Source organism: Trachemys scripta, chromosome 16 (genome assembly GCF_013100865.1).
Source record: "Trachemys scripta elegans isolate TJP31775 chromosome 16, CAS_Tse_1.0, whole genome shotgun sequence".
NCBI classification, from domain to species: Eukaryota; Metazoa; Chordata; order Testudines; family Emydidae; genus Trachemys; species Trachemys scripta.
This window is the reverse complement of record NC_048313.1, coordinates 29,833,619-29,851,617: the sequence shown is the minus strand read 5'-3', so window position 1 is coordinate 29,851,617 and position 17,999 is coordinate 29,833,619. Positions and strand designations below refer to the sequence as shown.

The 17,999-nt window shown below is 50.8% G+C and overlaps 1 protein-coding gene across 1 annotated transcript; it reads left to right on the top strand.

The window, feature by feature from the left end:
- The first annotated feature begins 8,331 nt into the window (after positions 1-8,331).
- On the top strand, positions 8,332-14,406 carry LOC117888739 (trypsin-3-like). Its single transcript, XM_034792410.1, has 5 exons — positions 8,332-8,377; positions 10,944-11,109; positions 12,972-13,225; positions 13,842-13,978; positions 14,239-14,406. Exons 1-5 carry the CDS (start codon positions 8,332-8,334, stop codon positions 14,404-14,406), a joined length of 771 nt encoding a protein of 256 aa, XP_034648301.1.
- The last annotated feature ends 3,593 nt before the right edge of the window (positions 14,407-17,999 follow it).

Below are 17,999 nucleotides of genomic sequence, written 5' to 3'. Positions count from 1 at the left end.
GTGCTGGAGGAACCAACTAGGGGCAGAGCTTTTCTTGACCTGCTGCTCACAAACAGGGAAGAATTAGTAGGGGAAGCAAAAGTGGATGGGAACCTGGGAGGCAGTGACCATGAGATGGTTGAGTTCAGGATCCTGACACAAGGAAGAAAGGAGAGCAGCAGAATACGGACCCTGGACTTCAGAAAAGCAGACTTTGACTCCCTCAGGGAACAGATGGGCAGGATCCCCTGGGAGAATAACATGAAGGGCAAAGGGGTCCAGGGGAGCTGGCTGTATTTTAAAGAATCCTTATTGAGGTTGCAGGAACAAATCATCCCGATGTGTAGAAAGAATAGTAAATATGGCAGGCGACCAGCTTGGCTTAACAGTGAAATCCTTGCTGACTTTAAACGCAAAAAAGAAACTTACAAGAAGTGGAAGATTGGACAAATGACCAGGGAGGAGTATAAAAATATCGCTCAGGCATGCAAGAGTGAAATCAGGAAGGCCAAATCGCACTTGGAGTTGCAGCTAGCAAGAGATGTTAAAAGTAACAAGAAGGGTTTCTTTAGGTATGTTAGCAACAAGAAGAAAGTCAAGGAAAGTGTGGGCTCCTTACTGAATGAGGGAGGCAACCTAGTGGCAGAGGATGTGGAAAAAGCTAATGTACTATATGCTTTTTTTGCCTCTGTCTTCACAAACAAGGTCAGCTCCCAGACTGCTGGACTGGGCAGCACAGTATGGGGAGGAGGTGACCAGCCCTCTGTGGAGAAAGAAGTGGTTCGGGACTATTTAGAAAAACTGGATGAGCACAAGTCCATGGGGCTGGATGCGCTGCATCCGAGGGTGCTAAAGGAGTTGGGGGATGTGATTGCAGAGCCATTGGCCATCATCTTTGAAAACTCATGGCGATCGGGAGAGGTCCCGGATGACTGGAAAAAGGCTAATGTAGTGCCCATCTTTAAAAAAGGGAAGAAGGAGGATCCAGGGAACTACAGGCCAGTCAGCCTCACCTCAGTTCCTGGAAAAATCATGGAGCAGGTCCTAAAGGAATCAATAATGAAACACTTAGGCCTGGTCTATACTACCCGCCTGAATCGGCGGGTAGAAATCGACCTCTCGGGGATCGATTTATCGCGTCCCGTCGGGACGCGACAATCGATCCCCGAATCGGCGCTCTAACTCCACCAGCGGAGGTGGTAGTAAGCGCCGCCGACAAAAAGCGGCAGAAGTCGATTTTGCCGCCGTCCTCACAACGGGGTAAGTCGGCTGTAATACGTCGAATTCAGCTACGCTATTCACGTAGCTGAATTTGCGTATCTTAAATCGACTCCCCGCTGTAGTGTAGATGTACCCTTAGAGGAGAGGAAAGTGATCAGGAACAGTCAGCATGGATTCACGAAGGGGAAGTCGTGCCTGACTAACCTAATTGCCTTCTATGATGAGATAACTGGCTCCGTGGATGAGGGGAAAGCAGTGGATGTGTTATTCCTTCACTTTAGCAAAGCTTTTGATACGGTGTCCCGCAGTATTCTTGCCGCCAAGTTAAAGAAGTATGGGCTGGATGAATGGACTGTAAGGTTGATAGAAAGTTGGCTAGATCGTCGGGCTCAACGGGTAGTGATCAATGGCTCCATGTCTAGTTGGCAGCCGGTTTCAAGCGGAGTGCCCCAAGGGTCAGTCCTGGGGCCGGTTTTGTTTAATATCTTTATTAATGATCTGGAGGATGGTGTGGACTGCACTCTCAGCAAGTTTGCAGATCATAGAATCATAGAATATCAGGGTTGGAAGGGACCTCAAGAGGTCATCTAGTCCAACCCCCTGCTCAAAGCAGGACCAATTCCCAACTAAATCATCCCAGCCAGGGCTTTGTCAAGCCGGGCCTTAAAAACCTCTAAGGAAGGAGATTCCACCACCTCCCTAGGTAACGCATTCCAGTGCTTCACCACCCTCCTAGTAAAATAGTGTTTCCTAATATCCAACCTAATATCCCTACCCTCTAGTGTATCTACCACACCTCCTAGTTTAGTGTCATCTGTAAACTTGCTGAGAGTGCAGTCCACACTATCTTCCAGATCATTAATAAAGATATTAAACAAAACTGGCCCCAAGACCGACCCTTGGGGCACTCCGCTTGAAACTGGCTGCCAACTAGACATGGAGCCATTGATCACTACCCATTGAGCCCGACGATCTAGCCAGCTTTCTATCCACCTTACAGTCCATTCATCCAGCCCATACTTCTTTAACTTGCAGATGACACTAAACTGGGATGCATGGTAAATACACTGGAGGGTAGGGATCGGATACAGAGGGACCTAGACAAATTAGAGGATTGGGCCAAAAAAAACCTGATGAGGTTCAACAAGGACAAGTGCAGAGTCCTGCACTTAGGACGGAAGAATCCTATGCACTGCTACAGACTAGGGACCGAATGGCTAGGTAGCAGTTCTGCAGAAAAGGACCCAGGGGTCACAGTGGACGAGAAGCTGGATATGAGTCAACAGTGTGCTCTTGTTGCCAAGAAGGCTAACGGCATTTTGGGCTGTATAAGTAGGGGCATTGCCAGCAGATCTAGGAACGTGATCGTTCCCCTTTATTTGACATTGGTGAGGCCTCATCTGGAGAACTGTGTCCAGTTTTGGGCCCCACACTACAAGAAGGATGTGGAAAAATTGGAAAGAGTCCAGCGGAGGGCAACAAAAATGATTAGGGGTCTGGAGCACATGACTTATGAGGAGAGGCTGAGGGAACTGGGATTGTTTAGTCTCCAGAAGAGAAGAATGAGGGGGGATTTGATAGCTGCTTTCAACTACCTGAATGGGGGTTCCAAAGAGGATGGAGCTCGGCTGTTCTCAGTGGTGGCAGATGACAGAACAAGGAGCAATGGTCTCAAGTTGCAGTGGGGGAGGTCTAGGTTGGATATTAGGAAACACTATATCACTAGGAGGGAAGTGAAGCACTGGAATGCGTTACCTAGGGAGGTGGTGGAATCTCCTTCCTTGGAGGTTTTTAAGACCCGGCTTGACAAAGCCCTGGCTGGGATGATTTAGTTGGGAATTGGTCCTGCTTTGAGCAGGGGGTTGGACTAGATGACCTCCTGAGGTTCCTTCCAACCCTGATATTCTATGATTCTATGATTCTAAATGTACCGAATGCTGTCTCAGCACAGGGCATGCATTTCACTAGATGATCTTTCAAGGTCCCTTCCATTCCTACATTTCTATGATTTTATGGATAGCACAGAATACAGGGGATGGGTAGGTGGGTGGACAGATGAATGGATGGATGAGTGGGTGGAGGGGTGATTGGGTGGGCAGATAGATGGATCCTGCCTTTACATGATGTAGAAATAGTATGTGACATTTGAGGTCTCTTCCATCCCTACAGTTCTGATTCTAGAACTATATAGAATATTAAATATATGATTAAAATTAATATTTAATGTCACATAAAGGCCTAGAACAAGTTAGAACAAATATTAGAACCTTATTGAAAAGAATCGTTTTCACCTCACCAAAACAAGATGATCATTTCGGCTTTTTCCCATCAAAAATATCAAAACTGACACTGAGAATTGGGCAGATAATGGATTTTTCTGTTCACTGGCAATTTTGGAAGAAAAAATTTATTTGGGGTCAACCAAAACATTTTGCTTGACCTGAAACTAAACATTTAGTTTGGATGTTGAATATTTTTAAACATTTTAATTTTTTTAAATAAAAGTTAAAGGCTAAAGTCATTTGGGGGGAATTTTTTTTAGGTTTTATTTTTTCAGCTAAACAATTCAGGAAAACTGACACGCTAGTCTTCCATGAAATGGTAGCCAGTTACTGCTGGTGGATCTGCAGGTTGGCCCATAAAACCAATCTGGGATCCACAGATCACATCACATTGGGGCAGATGGTTCCCAGTGGAAGGGGCAGATCCGAATTATTGAGTGAGGCTGCACAGCGTCCTTTCCTCCTTTCCCATTTCTCCATTTCCTGTTGTCTTGGCTGGGTCTCGTAACGCTGGGATCCTTCCCACAAGGTCCTTCTCCATTTCAGGCGCTGGAGGGCTTGGGTTTCCCATAACTCCTCAACGGCAGAGCAGGTGGACGAAGAGACATTTTCTCTCCATATCTGTGAGGCAGATGAAGGGTACAGCATGATAGCAATGTCCTATCACCTTGTTTTCCTGGTGTTTGGATGAAGACCCTCATCCTGCCAAGCACCATCTGGATCCTGGTGTGCAAGGGCATCTCTACGCAGGGGCATTGGAACAGCCGGGGTCAAGGGGTCATGGCCCTCCCATTTTTTACTGGCCATAAGGGCGAGTGACGGGGGGAGGAGGTGGAGAGGAGCGAATCGGGGGGTGGGGTTTTGGGGAGAAGAAGTGGTGTGAGGATGGGGCCTCAGGGGGAAGGAGCAGTGCAAGGATGACGGCTCAGGGGGAGAGGTAGTGTGAGGGCTGGGGCTCAGAGGAAAGGGTGGTGTCACGGTGTGGCCATGGTTCAGGCGCCAGTGGCCTTTCCCCCACCCCCACCCCCCCGCAAATTTTTGGGAGCTTCCGTCGCCCCTGTCTCCATATTCAAAGAAATCACGCACAGGTGTCTTCCATACTCACATCAATGTCCAGATGCAAATTAAGGTCTCCTGGGGCCCTGGGCTGGAGCAAGTGGGGGGGCCCCGGGTCCAGAAAGTTGTCCCCACCCCACCTCTTCTGCCTGCGGTTCCGCTCCTTCTGCCTATGGCCCCACCCATGGTCCCACCCTCTTCTGCCCCTTTCCCATGTCTGCCCCGCCCCCAGGGCCGGCTCTAGGATTTTTGTCACCCAAAGCAAAAACAATTTTGGCCACCCCCCCCCCCCGTTCTTTAATTACCCCACCCCCGGCCCCGCCTCAACTCCGCCCCTTCCCCAAATCCCCAGCCCTGCCTCCTCCCCCCAGGCTCTCAAGCCTAGGAGGGAGGGAGGGAGAGAAGCGGCGCCCGCGCCACGGCCACTCGGAGTCTCTCCCCCACCCCAGGTTTGAGAGCCTGGGAGGGAGGGGGAGACCCCGAGCCGCGGCGGCGTGCGAATCAGCTGTTTCGCGTGCCGTGGCAGCAGCAGCAGAGGTGAGCTAGGGCGGCCGGGGCACATTTTTAGGGGCGGCATTCTGGCGCTGGCCAGGCCGCCCCTAAAAATGTGCCGCCCCAAGCACCAGCTTGTTTTGCTAGTGCCTAGAGCCGGCCCTGCCCACCCCCCTCTTGCTGATTTCCACCACACGCACACACCACTGCAGTCCTGAGACTGGAGAAGCTTTGTGTGCTGTGGCCACAGCAGGGAGCAAGAGCTCCTCCAGCCTCCAGGCTGCAGCTGGGGTAGGGGGGAATTTTCAGGTGCCACAAATTGGCCCGGGCCCCTGGGCATGGGCCATGTTGGCCCGTGCAGAAATCCGCCACTGTCCATGTCCAAGTCCTGTGGTGACAGGAGTGGGACAGCGATGATTGGAAGCTCCTAGTCACCAACCAGCAAGCAGCCGGCAGCTGTCAGAGGGTCATTTTTGCATTTGGACGGAGGCAGGCCTGCAACTCGGCAGCTGCAATGCAACCGAGCAGCTGTTTTTACGGCCCGCTCCGCTCCCCTGCATGGTCAGGATGTGGGCAATCTGACCTAGTGGTCAAAGCAGGAGCTGGGAAATCAGGCCGGGCCACGTACCGGGAGGTCAGAGTCCGAGGTAGGCCCGAGGGCAAACCCAGAGTCCAGTGTGAGGAGGCAGGGTCTGGTTACGAGGAGATCAGAGGCAGGAACCAAACTTGAGAACAGAAGCCCAGATCAACACGCAGAGTCAGGCCGGGTCAGGATACCAGTGTAAACAGGGGAATGGCCCTGCTATTGTGGGGCACTTTCCTGGCTTATACGCTACCCCAGTGAAATGGGCTAACAAAAGGATCTGAGTCCTTGCTCCCACTCCCTTTACCCAGAGGCCTGCCTGACTTCGAGAGCTCCCCTTCCTCTCTCCTCGTAACCCCAACAAGGCTGGGCCCAGGATTCCTGGGGGGCTCGACCCCCAACCTTGCTGTGGTCACGTAGGGCAGGGGCTAGGGTGACCCACTCCGGGGAGCTCAATCCACACTGGATGCTTCCCTGACCCACTGATCATTTCATACAGTTCAAAGCAAATGCAATTTATTAAACAGCAACAAATTAAAAAAATTAGGGGAAAAATGGGAAGGTGAAAGGAAAACCCGTCACCCCGCTCTGTGGCACGGGGACACCACAACCAGCGTCTCTGGGATGTAAGGAAAGGTCACAGCCTGTTCCTCACACGTCCCAGGCCCCTGCCCAGGCCCTGGGTGTGCTGATGCCGTAGTCTGACACTTGCTCTGGCGGTGGCCACACGCCCTCAGGCTTTAGGTGGGAGGCCCCTTCTTCCCAGTGTCAGCCCCCACCTGTCAGGGTTACGATCCCCCTCCCAGTCTGACCTGCAAGGCCCCTTGGCTGGGGGCGTCTCCCTGCGCTGGGCCCATTGCCCTCTCGCTCTCCCCAGCTGCTCACCGCACCTGGCTCCGGACGGCTCCAGCCCCAGCTCCAGCTCCACAATACCTCAGTTCAACTCGGCCTCAGCACGGCGGCTGCTGCTCCTCTCCTGCCAGCCCCCTGGGCTGCTTTCCTGGCCCCTCTGGCTCTGGTTCCTGCACCTCTCCTCCCGGCACTGACTTGCTCCCTGGGCTGCTCCTCTGCCAGCACGGCTCTGCTCCCCAGCTCAGCTTGGGCCCCTGCTCTCCCCTTAGCTCGGCCCCGCTCGGTCTGACCCAGGCAATTCCAGCTCACAGGAAGGATGGGACCCTCCTGGCCTCTTGACTCCCTCATTGGCCTGCCCGCCCTGCTGACCTGGAGCATTGGCTTCTCCCCGTTGCCCCTGGGGACTGTCAATCTCAGGGTCCTGATTTCCCATCGACCCGTCCCCTTCCTTTTGGTACTGGGAGCTGGCCAAGCAAAAACCCCACTGAGTTTTAGTAAGGAGCCATCAGTCCCCTTACACCAGGAAGATGAAGAGGACAAGGAAGGTGGAGGTTCAGGAAGTTGCTTTAGCAATGGAGAAGGTGCCATTCCAAGGGCTAATTCCTGCCAGGATTCCCGGCAGAGGACAGACACGGGAACAAAGACTGGCAACTCCCCCAGATGCAACCTCCTGGAGCATGAGGGCGGAGGGAGTTGCCTGGATGCCAATATGTGGGGGAGCTCCCCAGATACATCAATAATGTTGACTCACAGGGACAGCCCATTTCCCTGGCATAAAAAGTGGCTCATCCTGGACGATCCTTAGTTTGGTCCAAGACGCAACCGCCGGAGCCTCTTCCACTCCCGAGGGCACCCTGCCGGGAGCTACAGGTGAAGCAGGGCCATCCCAGCCCCTGTTGTTGGGATGCCTGGCTGGGGGCATTGGGGCACTGGGGTAGAAAGGAGATAGCTGTGGTTTGGGGAGCAACATAGGGTGGTGGCTTGGGGCATCTTGCAGTTATTGGGGTGATTATGGGATCACTCAGTTTTGGAGGTATTGATGGGATAGAATGGGGGCTCTGTTATTGGGGGGATTATGGCAGTGGAATGGGGCACTCAATGAAGGTGGATGGCTTGGCGGTTTGGCTGCTCAGCTGGTACTTGGAAGACATGGCTTCTAATCTCTGATCTTGTGCTGTCACCCAAGCACGTAGCCGCTCTATGCCTGACTTTCCCCATCTGTACAATGGGGATCATAGCCCTGCCCTGCCTCACCAAGGAACTGTGGGGATAAATAGGATAAAGATTGGGAGGTGCTCGGATACTACCATAATGGGGGCCAGATAGCACCTTAGATCTATCAATTTCTCTGTTATTAAGCTGGCTATGGGGGTTTTGCTCTACTCTGTTATTGTTAGAAGAGGAACTAGTGGCAGCGGGGTGGGCTCAGGCCAGCTCATGGAAATCTTTCTCATCTGGCTTGACTTTTAGTTTCTCTCCACATGCCTGCCAACAGATCAGATCTTTTCATGGAACATGCCCCTGGGGGCATCTGGGACCGGGCGGAAGTGGAAGATGTAGCTGAGTCGGGGAACACTGGGCCCCCATTGCCAACAGACGATCACTGTGCGTTTCCCCTCCCCATGTTGGGCAGTGCTGTCATCTCCTGGTACAGGCAGGGCAGCCGAGGTGCAGAGAGACTGCTTGCTCATGGGAGCCTGTGGAAGAATAGGAACTCAAGCCTGGCTTTCCTGAATCCTAAGCGTGCACCTTCCCCGCGAGGCATCCGTCCTCCTCAAGACACTCGTGGCCAATTATTCCCTTTCAATCTCTTTCCCTGCAGTAAAGCCAGTGACTCCACCAACCGTATCCATCACCACAACCGCCATGAAGTTGTTGATCATCGCAATGCTGGTAGTCGGGGCAGCCGCAGGTAGGAAAAAGAGCCAAGCGAGAAGCCAAAGTTGGGTTGGGTGAGAAGGTTCTGCAGTTTCCCCACAGGCCCTTCCAGGAATGTCTCAGAGACGTTGCTTAAGACAGGTTCCTACCCAGGAAGAGCGAAGTTCCCAGCAGTCCTATTATCGATTTCACAAGTTGCAAAAGGAAATTAATGCATTCAGGCCTCATCTCTGATTATTAGTTGTTGGTTGTAGAGCAGGCGGGCAGCCATGATTTCATAATCTGTTTTCATTCCGAATCAGGATAGAAAGAAAGAATTTTGAAATTTCTCACAATAGAAAATGTTTTTTGGGAAAAAAAATTAAATCTGTTACACTGAAATTTCGATGTCTTTAAATTTAAAGCATTTATAAAAATATATAACTTTTACAGAGCATCATTTCTAATATAATGTTCATTCTTTTAAGAAAAACGTGGAAACAAAAATTATTTAAAAAAATAAAAACAAATCAAAATAGCCCTTTCTGGTAATGTTCAATGCTCTGGGCAGACTGCCGGTCCCATGAAGCACCATGCACCACTTGGTGAGGAGAATTTAGCGCATCATGGAAGTCTCTGGTTGTGAGGCATTATGGGAAATGTAGTTTGATTGTGGAGCCCAGTCGCTACAGGAGACCGTTTCATGTTAAACTTTTTTTAAAGAATTTGCTTCACAACCAACACATTCCTGCGGAAATGATCAACTTTGACAAAATGGCATTTTCCGATGGGAAAACATTCCATCCGAAAAAGTTTGACAGTTTTAAATATTTTGTGACAGGGTCAGGCCAGATGGCTACAGGAGAGTGGTGGAAGGTAGATACATTACCCCCAGATTAAGTAGGTCCCTTTTCCCTGGGTAAAATAAGAAGGTGCTGGGGGGAGGTCATGGGGAAGTGCCCCAGGGAGTTGTAGTGGTCACACAGCTATTACAGAAGACACTGTAGACAGCTGTGATCCACAGGGCCCTGGGCTTGAACCCAGAGTAGAGGCGGGCCCAGGTTCCCCCCATCCCCCCAACTCCCTATTTGACCTGGATTGTGAGTCATATCAGAAGGGAAGGTCTCTGGCCTATCCCCGACCCACTAGGTGGGACAACAGAGACTGTGGGGATTGTTCTCCTCCCTTCCCCCATGCTTGCCAGTGATGAACGGTAGGTTTGAGCCAGTAGCAAAAGTGGCCAAACTGAGGGCTGCCATGAACCTCCGAGGCGAGCAAATCCGCCGGAAAGCACAAGACCCACCAAGGCAGCGGAGGAACTTTGTCACAATTTGTATTGCGGTCATAGGTGCTGACTCCGTGGGTGCTCCAGGGCTGGAACACCCACGGGGAAAATTTTTTGGGTGCTCTGCACCCACCGGCAGCCAAGCTCCCCCACCCTCACCTCCTTCTCCCACTCCCCGAGCGTGCCGCATCCCCGCTCCTCCCCCTCCCTCCCAGCGCTTCCCTGCCACCTAACAGCTGTTTGGCAGCGCTTAGGACTTTCCAGGAGGGAGCGGGAGGAGCGGGGATGCGAGGCGCTCAGGGGAGGAGGCAGAGAAGAGGCAGGGCAGGGGTGGGGATTGTGGGGAAGGGGTCGAATGGTGCAGGCTGAGGGCGGTGCAGGGAGGGAAGAGGTGGGTCAGCGGCGGCGGGGGGGATCGAGCATCCACCGGGCAGAGGGGAAGTCGGCTCCTATGATTGCAGTAAAGCCTAGAAACAGCAGTCACTGACCAACCCCATGTTCTCCTGAGCATGTGTAAATTGTGATTTCAAGAGGTTTATAATTTGATCAAATCTAGGTGAATTTTCATGTGAACAGCAAAAGGTACTTCCCTGACCCCAGGGCTATTCCCTTGCAAAATTTCAAGTCCCTGCTGCCAAGGCGTTAGAGCACTTTAAAAAGTGGTTGGAAAAATTGTTTGAACATTAAAAAATGAAGGGTCCTCCTGGGTCATTATGACCAGTCCCTGCTACCATGGGCAGCTCGGTCGTAGAAACGTATCGAGCTCCATCTTCAAACTCAGGAGGTTTTTTGCCTCCCGCTCCTGTTCCACAACTTCCTTCCTTCGATGGTTAGTAACCGTCTTCTAATCTCAGCCTAGATTTATCCATGGTGCTTATCCCCATTTGTTCTTGTGCCAACGCTGGTCTCCATCTCCTATAGATCTTCTCCCTCCCTGTTGTTCCCCCCCGACACACACACTATATTTAGAGAGAACAATCAGATGCCGGCTCGGCTTCCTTTTAGGTTAAACCAGCCGAGCTCTTCCATCTCCCCTGGTAAGATCAGCCCTTCGTTCCCATGATAATCCTAGCGCCCTTCTCGACACCTGTTCCCGTTGGAATTCCTCTTTCTGGAACATGGGTGACCGGAATTGGAGGTTTTCCCAGTGGAATTAATGCTTCCCTATCCCTACTGGAAATACCTCTCCTGGTACAACCTTGGATCGTCTTCTGCTTTTGCACGGCCATGTGTGAGCGGTGGCTCATGGTCATCCTGCCACCAGCCAATCCATATGGACATGGCTGATGCCCACCCTGCCCTGATTTCAGCTGCTGTTTGCCATTCTCCATTGCAGACTCAGACTCAGAGGGAGAACGGATCATTGGAGGAAGAAACTGCCGCTTTGGCTCGCGGCCCTACCAGGTGGCTCTCCTGAGGAACGGCCGTGTCACCTGTGGCGGGAGCCTGATAGCCCCGAAGTGGGTGCTAACTGCTGCGCACTGCAGCAGACGAGGGATCAGGTAAGTCAGTGCGGGGGTGGTGGGAGAGAGGGTGATACATGGGAATAACCCACGTCCCCAGTCCTTATCTTCTCCCTTGGTGTTCCCCATCCATGCCCAGGTCTCCCTCTGCACCTTCTAAATCCCAGCCCCATCCTCCTCCATTTTTTTCCAGCCCTCAAATCATTTTTATGGTTCTTCTCTGCACCCGCTGGGGTCTTCCAGCATCCTTGTTCAGATGTGCCCACCCCACACAGGATGCGGCGTGTGGAGAGGGAAACTCGCCCCCAGGCTCGCCAGCGTTACCCCTTGTAGCATCCCACGGGTGGCTCATGTGCGGAGCTCTAGGAGCTGATTGAATGGAGCAGAGCTCCGGGAAATATTTCCCCTTGACTCCAACCTGATGCTGTTGGTTCTCAACCAGGGGGGTCTGCGCCCCCCTGCTGATTTCAGGGGGTCCATTGGGCCCTATGGCTGAAGCCGGGAGCCCTGAGTGGTGGGGCATCCTGCAGGGCTGAAGCTCTGAGTCCCGGCGCCTCCCAGAGCGCTGAAGCTACAAGCCCTGGCGCACCCTGCGGGGCTAAAGCCCAAGTGCCCCCATCCCACAGATGAAGCCTGGAGTCCCGAATGGAGGGGGGCTGTGGGGAGCTCCAGGAAATACTCAATGAGAATTTAAGCCCTGGAATGAACGCCTGGCATTCCGCAGAAGGGGAGTGCCTGAAAAACTGAAAGCAATTCAAGCTGCTTTTTTAGAGCTCTGTATTCTGCAGGTCACGCAAATAGATCTGTCCTGCCCCTCCCCTCCTTTTCTCCTCACTCTCTTTGTGTCTTACGATGAAGCTGGTATTTTTGTTGTATTTGGAAAAACTAATTAAAACGTATAAATAATACGTTAAAAATCACAATGTCTCGTGTCGGCATTTTTTAAACTTTTCGATTTTCCATTCGCAACTTTTTCTTTCAAAGTGCCCTGTTAGTTTATTTTCAGAAATATTTTGCAACAACTGAAACAAGCTTCTGCCACCCGATTTTTCGATTCGCTGGAAAGCACAAAACTCTTAGACCCAGATTTGACTATTTGAAATTCTCAGTGCCTCCTGCACGTTGGTTTAACTTGGCATGAGCGGTGACCCAGGACAAGGGAAAAGTAAAAATAACCGAATTAAGTTGGCCCCAAAAGTGGGTGAGGAGATAGCAAGTGTGAAAAACCAGGACGCCTTTTTTCAGGGGTGGGTTATATTTGTATATATAAGACAAAGCCCCTAATATTGGGACAATCCCGATATTATTGGGACGTCTGGTCACCCTTCCCAAAAGCCAAGAAGAAGGAATTCACGATTTTTGGTGAAAATTGCAGCTTTGCTAACACCAAAGTTTCCCACAAATTAAGGGCAATGTCATCAAATTGTTCATTTCAGCTGTGTAAAACCAGGTGCAAGAAACAATAATGTCAACAAAATATGCTGTGTACATGTGGCATGAGAACACAGCACGATATGTACAGGAATTGGGCCTGAAAATAACCGGACAAACCATAAAGAGCATGATATCATGTCAAATGGAGGACGCATGCATCAGAATAGAGTTAAACTTGTACGTAAAGTAACCAATATTTGTATTCTTTGGATCTGTGGTATGCCCCATAGCCACCCCTTACACGGGACTCCGATCAATTCTGTGGAGTGTGTGCCAGTGTATGCCAAGAAAAACACGAGATCGGGCGAGCTTGGAGTCGAACTGAGTTCTTGGAGAACTAAGATGACGAGGCCTCGGAAGCTACTCCAGCATCGAAAATCCATTATTGGCCCAATTCTAGTTGCTTGCCCGCTATGACCTTTGAATAGCCGCCCATTGATCTCTTTCTTTGTCCTCTCTCCATGCAGCTCCCTGCGGGTGCATCTGGGGGATTATAATCTACGGGTGAAAGAACCCACAGAACAGATACGAAGAATCCGCAATTTCTTTGTGCACCCCAGTTATAACCTCTGTCCTCGTGACAATGACTTCATGCTTCTGGAGTTGGATAAGCCCGCTCAGCTCAACAACTACGTGAACACAATCAACCTGGCTACCCGTTGTCCCTCTCCTGGAACACGATGCAGTGTGTCGGGATGGGGCACCATCAGGTCCCCCCAAAGTATGGGGTGCTGGGTGTAGAGGGAGGGGTTGAGGTTGGGCTCAGCTTGGGGTGGGGGTGGAAGGTCTTTAAGGAGACCTCGTTAACGGGCTGACAAGGGTTTTTGGCTTCTTTTTGGCGAAAATTTTCATCCGAAACTATTGTTAGTGGACAGCTCAGCTTCGACAACACCAAAGTGTCCCATAAATTTGGGGCAATTTCATCCATTTCAGAAAAAATATTCTCAAAATACTGGGATACAATGGCATTTTTTTCCCTGCAGAATGTTTCCTTTTGAAATTTCCTTTCCTTTTCGTTTCAAAACAATTTTAAAATGTTACAGCCATACTTCAAATCACAATTCAATATTATAATATGACATAAAATACTGGATCTAAATGAAACGATTCGTTTGCCATTAAATGAGGGGTTTTTTGGTGGCTTTTCTGTACATCAAAAATTTCCTTTTTTGGAAAATGAATGAGGCCAGATTCCCCAGCTGGGGTCAATCGGCCGTAGCTCCATTGGAGTCAGTGGATCTGTGCCAGTTTACAGCAGTTGAGGGTCCTACACTAAGTTTTTTTCTCTTGCACCTTGTTCCTTACTCATGAACTCCTGTTTTTCTGTCATTGCCCAGGGCTGCGCCCAGCCATCCTGCAGTGTGCAGATGTCTATAGCGTCAGCCAGGCCAGGTGCCAGGACGTTTACCGGGGCAGGATCACGGAGAACATGTTCTGCGCTGGCGTGGAACAGGGTGGCATAAGCTCATGCAAGGTAAGGGGGCATCCCAGAGATCGGGGTAGGTGCCGGGTGTTGGAGCTGCAGTCACGTGAACCCATTTCTGCTCTTTAAAACCTTCCTGTCCGCGTGTCCCTGCCACCACCTGCTGAAAGGGATGAGCGCTGCGTGTATGTGTGTTTGTGTGTGTGTGACCCTGCTGTCCTCTGCTGGAGGAGATGGACCTGCTCTGGGTGGGTGTGTGCACGCTGGGGGCATGGCTGTGTTTTGCTGATGTCTTTGCATTGTCTCTGCAGGGGGATTCAGGAGGCCCACTGGTCTGCAACGGGCAGCTGCAGGGCGTGGTCTCCTGGGGGAAGTCTGTCTGTGCCCTGCCGGGACAGCCCAGGGTCTTCGCCAATGTCTGCAAAGCTGCCGAGTGGGTGAGGAGCACCATAAGGAGGAAGTGTGTCAGATCGGACTGAAAGCTCATAGCGCGTCACGCCTGCCACAATAACCCACCAATCACACGCCCCAGCCACGCCTCTCCTCATGTCACCGCGGCACCCGGGGGATGCCAGAATGGGGGAGGGGGAGCTGGGTCGCATGGGATTGGGATGGGACTGGGTTAAAAATGTATGACTGGTTTGAAAAGCATGAATGAGCCAGAAGATTGTGAAAACAACAAGAAGTACTTGTGGCACCTTAGAGACTAACAAATTTATTTGGGCATAAGCTTTCGTGGGCTAGAACCCACTTCATCATATGCATGGAGTGGAAAATACAGTAGCAGGTATATATACGTAGTACATGAAAAGATGGGAGTTGCCTTACCAAGTGGGGGGTCTGTCAAACGAGACAATTCAATGAACAGTAGAATACTGAGGGAGGAAAAATCACTTTTGTATTGGTAATGAGGGTGGCCCATTTCAAATAGTTGACAAGAAGGTGTGAGTAACAGTAGGGGGAAATTAGTTTTTGTAATGACCCATCCACTCCCAGTCTTTATTCAGGCCTAATTTGATGGTGTCCAGTTTGAAAATTAATTCCAGTTCTGCGGTTTCATGGACACCATCATAGGACCTAACCACATCAGCCACACCATCAGGGGCTCGTTCACCTGCACATCTACCAATGTGATATATGCCATCATGTGCCAGCAATGCCCCTCTGCCATGTACATTGGCCAAACTGGACAGTCTCTACACAAACACAAATCTGACATCAGGAATTATAACATTCAAAAGTCAGTCGGAGAACACTTCAACCTCCCTGGTCACTCAATAACAGACTTAAAAGTGGCAATTCTTTAACAAAAAAACTTCAAAAACAAACTCCAACATGAAACTGCAGACTGGAAACTAATAGCCATTGATGGACCTATCCTCTGTGAATGTATCTAGCTCTTTTATGAATCCTTTTATAGTCTTAGCCTTCAAAACATCCTCTGGCAAGGAGTTCCACAGGTTGACTGTGCGTTGTGTGAAGAAATACTTCCTTGTGTTTGTTTTAAACCTGCTTACTATTAATTTCATTGGGTGACCCCTAGTTCTTGAGTTATGAGAAGGAGTAAATAACGCTTCCTTATTTATGAATGGATTGATAGATCCTGCAGAGACATGTGGAAATGGCAAGGTGACACTTGGAGCTTTTCTATCCCTACATGTCTATGATTCTATCGACTATATAGAATATTAAATATATTATTAAAATTAATATTTAATGTCACATAAAGGTCTAGAAGAAATCAAGCAAAATATTCAAGTTGAAACAAAATATTGCAACCTTATTCAAATGAATTGTTTTCACACCATCAAAACAGAATGATCATTTTTGGCTTTTTCTCATCCAAAATATCAAAATTGACACAGAGAATTGGGCAGATAATGGATTTTTCTCTTCACTGGCAATTTTGGGGAAAAAATCATTTGGGATCAAGCAAAACATTTCGTTTTATCTGAAACTAAACGTTTCATTTGGACATTCAGCATTTTTAAACATTTTTTTTTCCGAACTAAAAGTTAAAGGACATTTTTAAACAGTCATTTGGAAGTGCAAATTCGGAAATGTTTGATTTTTTTGGAATTTTCTTTGGGGGGGGGTGTTATTTTTTGACTGAAACATTTCAGCAAAATTGACACATGATCATCTTCTATGAAATGATAGCCAGTTACTACTGGTGGGTCCACAAGTGGCCAATAAAACCAATCCAGATTATTGAGTCAGGCTGCCACCCATTCTTTCCTTCTTTCCCATTTCTCTGTTTCCTGATGTCTTAGCTGGGTCTTGAAATGCTGGGATCCTTCCCACAAGGTCCTTCTCCATTTTAGTGGGTGGAGAGCTTGGGTTTCCCATATGTCCTCAGTGACAGAGCAGGCAAACAAAGAGACAGTTTCTCTCAATGGCTGTGAAGACAGATGAAGGCTACAGCAGGATGGCGATCTCTTGGTTTCCTGGTGTTTGGACGACGACCCTCATCCTGCCAAGTACTGTGTGGACACTGGTGTGGAACGGCATTTCCACACAGGGTGCCCAGGCGGGGACGGGGGGCCATGGGGATACAACCTCCCACTTTTTACTGGTTGTAAGGGTGAGCAACAGTGGTGAGCAACAGAGAGGAGTGAGCGGGGGGTGGGGTTTATGGGGGGAAGAGGTGGTGTGAGGGCAAGGCCTCAGGGTAAAGGGGCAGCACTAGGCTGGGAGCTCAGGGGAAGGGGTGGTATGGGGGCGGGGCCTCAGGTGGAAGGGAGGGTGGGGCAACTGTTGAGGCATGGGTGGCCCCCCACTTTTAGGGAGCTTCCATTGCCCCTGTCTCCACATTAAAAAGAAATCACGCATGTCGTCAGATGTTCGGCTGCGTGGGTGTTTCTCTCGGTGTGCTGCACTGGCTCTGGTCAGATAGCCCGTACAGCAGGCTCCGATCAAACTGCCCAATGAGACCACAAGACTCGGTTTTCAGTGAAGGTGTCGGGCCAGGTTTATTGTCGACAAAGCCCGGTAATAGCACCTGGCAGACTCTACGAGGATACTAAGACATGTCTGCCCATGACAATGGACACAGCTCAGTCAGTGGTGGGACTTTCCACTGCCCCCTTGGCTGGCCAAAGACACTCCCTCTGAGATACATCTTTATACACAGATACAAACAAATTACATATTGCCCCTGATGTATCAGGGTGCCACCCTCTGATGTATTATGGCGCCAACCATTACCTTGTACTTGTTGGTTTGATCAAAACATCTCTATCCATCATGCTGTCATCCTGACCTTATCCTTCAGATGGCTCAGCGTGTTCCTGTTATCTTTGGGAAATGGGTTTGGTATCAAGGTGTTCTGGTACCAGGAGTGTAGCTAGGGGATTCAGGGGAAGCAGCCGCTTCCCCTCAGCACATTTTTAAAAAGCGGCACCTGCCAGGCCGGCACTGGGCTCCTGCAGGCAAGGGCGGGGGCAGCACGGCCAGACTCCAGAGGAGCCATTGCGGGGGGGGCGGCAGAGGAGCGAAGGGGCCAGCTCCTCAGCCATCGTGCCCCATGCTCAACGCAGCCCCAACATCGCCGCGGCTGCCTCCCGCAGCGGCTCAAGGCTCGGCGGTCAAGCGCTCCGCAGCTGGCAGGTAGATCTCCTCTTCCCGGCAGCTGCTGCCTGCCCCACTGCTCCGTTCCCCCAAACCCCCAGGAGAAGCGAGCAGCGACCACCCGCCACCCCTTCCCCATGCCCGGCCCCCCCCCCCGACCAAGCCCCTCCGAGGGGGGACGCAGCATGGCCGCAGCGTGGCCAGAGGAGCCGGGAAGGGGGGGGGGCGCAGCGCGGCGTGGCTGGAGGAGCCAGCCAAGGGGGGGGGCGCGCGGAGCGGCCGGAGGAGGAGCCAATGGGGTGGGGGCGTGGCCAGAGGAGGAGCCATGGGGGGCGCCTTTTTTATGTTTGCTCCCCCTGCACTTAGAACCTGGCTACGCCACTGTCTGGTACCACCTTCCTGGCATGTGTTTCCTAAGTAGAGTTAGGCACAAGAAAATTTATGCAATGTGTGTTTTGGAAATATCAGCCCTGTTCTTGCCAGACTCTGTGAGCAGGGCCTG